General features: G+C 35.5%; 1 protein-coding gene across 1 annotated transcript; it reads left to right on the top strand.

Moving 5' to 3' along the window:
• Window positions 3,706-6,783, top strand: LOC109214500 (40S ribosomal protein S4-like). Its single transcript, XM_019378428.1, has 5 exons — window positions 3,706-3,808; window positions 5,090-5,167; window positions 5,261-5,441; window positions 5,898-5,995; window positions 6,113-6,783. Exons 1-5 carry the CDS (start codon window positions 3,806-3,808, stop codon window positions 6,545-6,547), a joined length of 795 nt encoding a protein of 264 aa, XP_019233973.1. The 5' UTR covers window positions 3,706-3,805; the 3' UTR covers window positions 6,548-6,783.

The following is an 8,365-nucleotide window of genomic DNA, read 5'->3' as shown; positions in this document are numbered from 1 at the left end:
TACTAATTAATAATATTAAATAACCATCTCCTACTTATTATCTTATTCCTTTTTTTTAAAACCTACAAAAATGTTGACTTTTCACTATTTGTTAGATTATTGGGATACTAATTAAAAGGAATTTCCTACTTCTTCTCTTGTTAATTTTTTTTTTTTATCCTAAGGCTCTATTTTTCTTAAAAAAGTAATTTATCAGACATACCTCTTTATAATAACACTTATATATAAAGGCCATTCACATAAAAGTCAAATTTTTCTCAGAATTGATTTTTATGTTATTTTATAATATATGTCCTCTATAACATCACTTCACTAGAGATGGATTTGGATGTAATTACTATTTTATCTATTATAGGGTGCATTAACGGAGGGTAAAAACGACAAATAATATTTTGCGACACTAGCATGCGTGTTTGCTCGCGAGACTCTTTTATGAAATTCAATTTATTTTGCTCCTCAAAAGCCCGCGGGAATGGAGTGGATGCTCCAAGATTTATAGCTTAATGGGGATTGAGATTAGTATTGGAAGCTTTCTTTGATGAAATAAATGTGGCGATAAGGGTGGCATGTGGCCTGTTAGGATCGGGCCCGGTCCAGGACCGCAACCTCATATGGGCGGTGGGCCTAAACGGTCCTAACCGAATAGGACCCGGACCGTGGAGAGGTGGGCTGGGTAGTGGGCCGGTCTTGTGCATTAAGCCCGCGAGATCGGGACCAACTGGGAAGTGGGCCGGTTCAACCGGTCCCAACGGCTCCAAATTAAAAAAAAAATCTGCCCGTTAAGGCATTTAAAAAGTAGCCGCTTGGGCTGCCAAAATAGCCGTTGGCTATTTACAAAATAGTCATTTAACCCTCCCTCCCCCAACTTTATTTTAACCCCAAACTTCTTATAAATACACTTTTCCCTATTTTCAACTATAAATACCCCCTCACTCTTTCATTTTTCCCACCAAATCATCGATCTCTCTCAATCTCTCTCTAATTTTCTTCTATAATTGCTTACTTTATTGTTACAATTTGTGAAAAAATATGAAGTTGGTGATTGGAAAGCTTGGAAAAATCAGTACTTTTCAGAGATTGGATCCGTTCGGAACGAAGAAAGTTTGGACTTGCTGAATCACAACTAGAGGTAGACGAAGCTTACGAAGAAATGCTAGCTGAACTTGTGGAGGATGCTGCTTCGCCCGGATGATGTGATGAACATGCTTCTTTTCTGCCACCACTAGGGCTGTGCATTTGGATCAGATATCCGAAATCCGATCCGATCCACTCTATTTCGGATTTTCGGATTTCGGATTTCGGATTTTCGGATTGGATACGGATTATGTTTTATAAAATTTCGGATTTTCGGATTGGATTCGGATTGGCATGTTTTTAATCCGATCCGATCCGAAATCCGAAATTATATGACCTATATATAAATACTATCCAAAAATTTTAGGGTTAAGTAACCTTATATTCATTTATCAGAGACTGACCCTAGGTTATATCGATGTTGAGTCTCTAGTCTCTTCCGCCTCTCTTCACAGATCTATTCCTCAGTCCTCTCGAACTCGAAGTCTTCATCTCAGTCCGACGCCGACCAAGCTTCCGCCGTCTTCACTCTTCATCTCAGTCCTCTCGAAGTCTCAAGTCAGTGAACTCCAAGTCCTCTCAAGTCTTCACAAACGATTTCCAGTCAAGAGCAGGTGATGTTTCAGTTATCCGGGAAAGTATTTTCTTCATTGTTAAGTGAATATTCAGAAGTGGACTTTAGTTTGCAGAAATCTGGTCAAATAGAACCTCTGATAGAAGTTCAAATGTTAGAAACTTTTGGAATTGAATTCCGGCCTAAAGTTTAGGTCTCATTTGAAATGAAGTTTGCTCTTTATCAAGTTAAAGTGTAAAATTTCTGTTTGAAATTATATTTGTAAACTACACTGTAGTAGAGAACCACCCTGTTGGAAGTATTGGCAATGGTGGCAATGTGACTGCTGTTGGCAAGTTGGGAATTTTAGGCAACTGAGGCAGTGACGGTATTGTTGGCAAGTTTGGAAGTTGCAGTAGGTTGCGAGCTCCATTGCTTGTGTTGATGCTTGATAAGGAAAATAATGCTATGATCAAGAAAAGGATTGAATAGTTGCTAGAAGAAGCCATTCTATTAATTTGATATATTGTTTTGTTTCAAGGAAATGAAGTAGATAATAGAAGTTGGAAATGAATCAATAATTTGATATATTGTTTTCTTGATCATAGCATTAAAAGTAATAGTTTGAGTATACAGATTACAGTATAGAATAAAATCCAACAAAGGATAATTATGCGACAATCCGATCCGACAATCCGAAAAATATCCGATCCAAAGTTTCAAAATCCGATCCTATCCAATGTTAATTCGGATCGGATTCGGATTGCCCTTTTCACAATCCGAAATTCGAAATCCGAATCCGAAATATGCTAAATCCGATCCGATCCGATCCGTGCACAGCCCTAGCCACCACCAACAAAAATTCGTCCGAACCTTGAAGGATTTATGAAATTTGTAAGAGATACCATGTAAATTAATATGTAACTTGTATTTTGGCACATCTTGATTAGTTTCTTTTTCTTCTCAATGGTGGTAGTAGCACCTTGTTGTGCTCATTCCACGGGGGAGGAAGACTAAGAAAGATATTGCCATATTTTATTAATGCTATAATAAAATTATGACGCATTGCTTTGAATATCTCTTTACAATATTTTTTGTGTTTAAATATGAATTAAAAAATTTAGGTCACAATTCTATAAATATAATTTACAAGGAATTGCCTTAGATAAAAATTTGAAAAAAATAAATAGAAAGTATCCGTTGGGCCCACTTAGGCCCACATAGGCCCGGGACCGACCCGCTTAGCCTGGGACCATTAGTTAGTGGTCCCAGTCCCGAGCTGGTTCCTACAAAAAAGCCCAGATAGGCCTGGGACCACTTAGGACCGGCCCACGAAGCCCGGACCCACTTAGGACCGGCCACGAAGCCCATTTAGGACTGGTCCCGGCCCACATTACAGCCCTATGTGGCGATAAGAGTGCAATGTGAGAGCCGTGCTCCAAAAATCATATTCACTCTATAATAAGTTTTAGCCAGTGCTGATCTTTTAATAATCCTAACTTTTTCTCCCCTGTTTTTCTAATAAACTTGAGTCGATATTCGTCTACGAGAGGCATATTTTTTATATATATTTTGAGGTTTTCCAATATAATTGAAAGATATTCAAGTATACGTACACACGAGTCACAATATTTAAATAAAACAACTTAAATATACCATTATTTAGTTATAAATTAAGGAAAAAATGGATATGAATTAACCATAGTTATAATAAAACTATGTACAAAATATACATATCATGTATTTATGTGATTGATGTAAACAAAGGTTTTTTTTCTATAATAGCTCTAGTCACTTAAAACACCTTTTTATAGGAATGCTCAATGGGAAAATGACATTGTGTAGCCGTTGCAAATTTAATAGTAGAATTTTTTTTAAATAAAATTTGTATATATATATATATGTATATTATATACAAAAATATACAAATTTTATACACTTTTTGCATCTGTCATATATAAATAGTTTCAATCACATGCTAAAAATAATATTTACCCATACTCAATTGATTGGAGGCCCAAATTATTAACCCAATAAAAATCCAGCCCAACCTTGCTACGGCCCAATAGATAGAGGGCTTACAAAGTTTAAGTACTTAAACAAAATAATTAGGGTTTATCTGGCTCTCGTCTTCTTCACCGAAGCAGGAAAAACACAGAAAATTCTTACAGCACCAAAATGGTTCGTTTTCCCTATCCTCCATTTCTTCACTTAATCAGTTTTTAGTACATATTGTATCGTAAATGCATCTATTTGTTACTCTTTTAGGCTTGCTGAGGTTTTGTTACACTTTGTTTTTCATGTGTTACAGAACATGGAATTGTATATATAGGCCTAAAACGTATCTATTATAATTTTTTAATTAATGGTTATGTAGAGATCTGAATTTAGCAACAAAAAAAAGTTCAGGCATTTTTTTTCCTGTATTTATTTCATTTTGTTAGTGTATTTTTTTCATGTTTATAGGATAGAGTTACACGGGAATTTTCTCTTAGACCTAAATGTGTGTATTACAGTTTTTTAATTGATGGGTTTGCAGAAAAAAGTGGAACTTTTTGTGAAGGGCTTATTTGGTTTGTTTCGATTTTGCTGTGGTTATTCATGTTATCAAGAAATAGATTACGTGAATTGTTTTTTGATTTAAGGATCTGTATAAAGTTTCATTTGTGTTTTTTCTCTATAGGCCTAATCTTCATTTTTTTTTCATATATGGGTTTAGGCAAAAAAATTCTTGTTTAATATTTTGTAGATGTACTGTAGAGAAATGATGGTTCTAGAAAAAAGTAATTTCTATAGTATTGGACCGAGATGGGTTTAAATGGAGCGACATGGACAATGAGGATTCATATAGCCAACTAATTGAGGCGTAGTAGTAGTGTTTGTAATATTTTGCTTGTGAAACTTTGTGATATTAAATCTACCTGCATGTAGTTTTGTGATAGAGATATGATTTGAAGGTAATAGGATCCTGATCGGTATTTTCATGTATTTGTAATATTTTGCTTGTGAAACTTCATGTGATATTAAATCTACCTGCATGTAGTTTTGTGATAGAGATGTGATTTGAAGGTAATAGTTTCCTGATCGGTATTTTTACGTTTGATTGTCTTGGTATTGTACTCAGTTCAATTGCCCTTTTCCTGAGATTTTCGGGAAGATCAAAGAGATGAGTGTTTATATGGGGTTTAGACCTGTCCTGTACTCCTGTACATGATTTACATAACTTAATTTATAGTTTTAAAATGGGTTTAGCCATTCAATGGTTCGGGCACTATAATTCTGTCCCTTCGGTAAGGCTCGTCAATTCTGCAAACCTTGAATATATGAAAGAGTATTCTTTCTTGAGATAATTTGCTGTGGTTCGTGTCTAGTTATATATGAAAGCATACCCTGCAATGCTTTACATTGTGGAAATGTATTGCTTGATTTATTTACTGAACGTGGGTTTACATTTATGTGCAGGCTAGAGGGTTGAAGAAACATCTGAAGAGGCTCAATGCCCCGAAACATTGGATGCTTGATAAGCTTGGTGGAGCATTTGTAAGTTAACCCTCTTGGTCATAGTCTTTTCTATGTAGTATCAGATGATTTGGGGCTGTATTAGCTGAACATTTTTCTGTTTTTCTTCTATAGGCTCCCAAGCCATCCTCTGGTCCACACAAATCAAGGGAATGCTTGCCGTTGATCATTATCTTGCGAAACAGGTTGAAATATGCTCTCACATACAGAGAGGTGATCTCAATTTTGATGCAACGTCAAGTTATGGTTGACTCCAAAGTTAGGACGGATAAGACTTATCCAGCTGGTTTCATGGGTAAATTCACTTTATCTGCATCTTCTGTTGGTTTGGTATCTTTTTCTTATACTCCTTTCATTCCATCTTATATGAAAGTCTTTTTCTGTTTACAGTGTTTGAACATCTGATTTATGTATTATATTGAGACACTGAAAAAAAATATTGATACAATGGTTGAAAAGTTAGTTTTATAGTGAAAACATCACACTAAAGTTTAATTTCTTTATATATCTAAATGAATTTAAATTCTTAAAGTTGTGTAGAAAAGAGAATTGTTTCTCAAAAAGGAAAGAGTGTCGTATAAATTAGAGTTGAGGGAATCTGATGGATGTGTGAATCTTCAAATCAAGGGTGGTCAATTTGTCAAAAGAAGTCTGTGATTCAAGAACCAAATGGCGTTTGTTGTATTTCTTTCCATTGTAGTATGCCTGGTTGAGCTCATTGACAGTGAATAATGCTATTTTCTGTACACAGATGTGGTTTCAATTCCGAAGACTAATGAAAACTTCCGCCTCCTTTATGACACCAAGGGCCGATTCCGTCTTCACTCAGTCAGAGACGAGGAAGCCAAGGTAGCTTAATATTCTAACTTTTTGCTTTTGTGACGAATTTATGTGTTAGATTCTTTTCTGTCCCCTAAATGTTTATTAGTGTTAAACTGCTCTTATTTGATTTTTTTTCTTTGGCAGTTTAAGCTTTGCAAGGTCCGCTCTATTCAGTTTGGCCAGAAGGGAATTCCATACCTGAACACTTACGACGGAAGAACAATCCGCTATCCTGATCCTCTCATCAAAGCCAACGATACCATAAAGCTGGACCTGGAATCCAATAAGATTGTCGATTTCATCAAGTTTGACGTCGGGAATGTTGTGATGGTTACTGGAGGTAGAAACAGGGGACGTGTTGGCGTTATTAAGAACAGGGAGAAGCATAAGGGTAGCTTCGAGACTGTCCACATTCAGGATGCGTTGGGGCATGAATTTGCTACCCGTTTGGGAAATGTGTTCACTCTTGGAAAGGGTACTAAACCATGGGTTTCACTACCTAAAGGTAAAGGTATTAAGTTGTCCATCATCGAGGAGGCACGGAAAAGGCTGGCCGCTCAATCAGCAACCACTGCTTAAAACTTCTTGGTTGTTTCATCCACCGTTCAAGTCAATTTCACGCTGTTGGAGTGTAGACGGAGTTAAGTTTTGCAGTTTTGAGTTTAAATGTTTCGGTTTGTTTAGCAATACCTATTTTATTCTGCGACCTGCCCTTTGAATATTTGTTTACTTGGTAGTTGATACTTGTATGGCTGGCATTTTGATGAGATAAAATGATTAGACTCCTTTATGGATCAAATCTTGTTCTTTTGGTATGTGCTTTGCTGTGACCAGGTTTTAAGAGATTTTGATAGCCCTGATACTGATTTATTAGCCCCCGCCCTCTCCCTCTCTCTCATTTATGAGTACTTGCTACCTTCTCATCAGCAGAGGTGCTGGTCTGTTGGATAGCCGGGTAACTTTGTCCATCAAGGTTTAGGACATAGGTCATTCCGAGTGCACGGAATACTCTCTTTGGTCTGCTGATTTCTGCTATGAGCTGCATTGAAAATGGTTGATTCGACTTGGTTTACAACTTTTTACATTCTTGTTTAGTTGTTTCTTTTCACATCGTTTTGGTGTATAATATGCATGACTAGAGAGTAGAAGCTAAATGGATTTTGGTAGGGATTATCAAAATAAATTTGGTAAGTATCTCTTATAGGTTTTGTTTTAGGCCTTCCAATCTCATTTCATTATATGCCAGCCCTGATTCTGTTAGCTCGTTTATCTCACATTAGTAATTCATGTACACAATCTCAGAACAAACTCTTTTGTTGGGTATTGAAACAAAACGTAATAACAGCTAAAGCCTGTAATAATGCAGTTGGATCTCATGACATTGTTAAAATTATGAAAGTTATGTGGAACAGTTTACCTTTAGTAACTAGTGTCAAACATATGTTTTGATATAATGTGTGCTTGCTCAAGCTTTATCAGTTTTTACTTAGCTCCCGTTTGGCCATAGATTTTGGCAACTTTTTTTCAAATCTTTTTTGAAAACATTGTTTGTTTATAGATTAATGATCTATTTCTGAAAAATTTCTGAAATTATTTTTCAAGTTCCCAAAATCTAGTTTAGGGTAGTTTTTGGGTGGAACTTATTCTCCCACTCACAAAGCTTCAAATTTTTTTCAAATAAAATGCATGTCCAAACATAATTTCAACTTCCAAAAATTATTTTTCAAAACTACTTCAAAAATTATTTTTTCAAGTTTTAACTAAGTCGATGTCCAAACGCTAGCTTAGATACTTGAGATGGTAAATAATTTGCTCGTTTGAAATGTTTTTGGAATGGGAGTTAACTTTAAACATGAAATTACCTCACTACTCGCATTAAGGTTGTAATTATGTTTTCATTTTGTCTATGATCACGATGATGTATTCTGGTATTCTTTTCAGTTTTCACCTTTCAAGTGTGATTCCATAGTTTGTCATACATTGAACACACAATCAAGTTTGCTTAAATTTCGTGACCCCCGAAGGGGATGTCTTGGCGGAATGTCCCTATTTTTTAAAGCTTGAAATTCTTGTTTGATGGTGGAAAATAAAAGTTAATGATCAATTTATTGTTAAAAAATGTTTGAATGTTGATAATTTGTGCTTAAACTTTTTAGTCCACACAAAATTTTTGGTGATTTATTGTAAAAATCTCAAAACTCCATTGTTGGACCTTAGAAAGTATTGAAGAAGGCAAAGTAGGTCTTTTTGATTTGGTGTTATTTCACTAAATTGGTGATTGGGAGTTATTTGTATCGGTATTTGGAAGCTTTGTTTCAAATATGAGATCATTTGGAGCAGGATTGGGGTGGTTTGATTGAAATTAAAGTTACAAATTCGAAGAACAATTTGTTAAAA

The sequence above is a fragment of the Nicotiana attenuata genome, chromosome 2 (genome assembly GCF_001879085.1).
Source record: "Nicotiana attenuata strain UT chromosome 2, NIATTr2, whole genome shotgun sequence".
Classification (NCBI taxonomy): Eukaryota; Viridiplantae; Streptophyta; class Magnoliopsida; order Solanales; family Solanaceae; genus Nicotiana; species Nicotiana attenuata.
The sequence above is the reverse complement of the archived record's forward strand: the minus strand, read 5'-3'. Positions and strand labels throughout refer to the sequence as shown.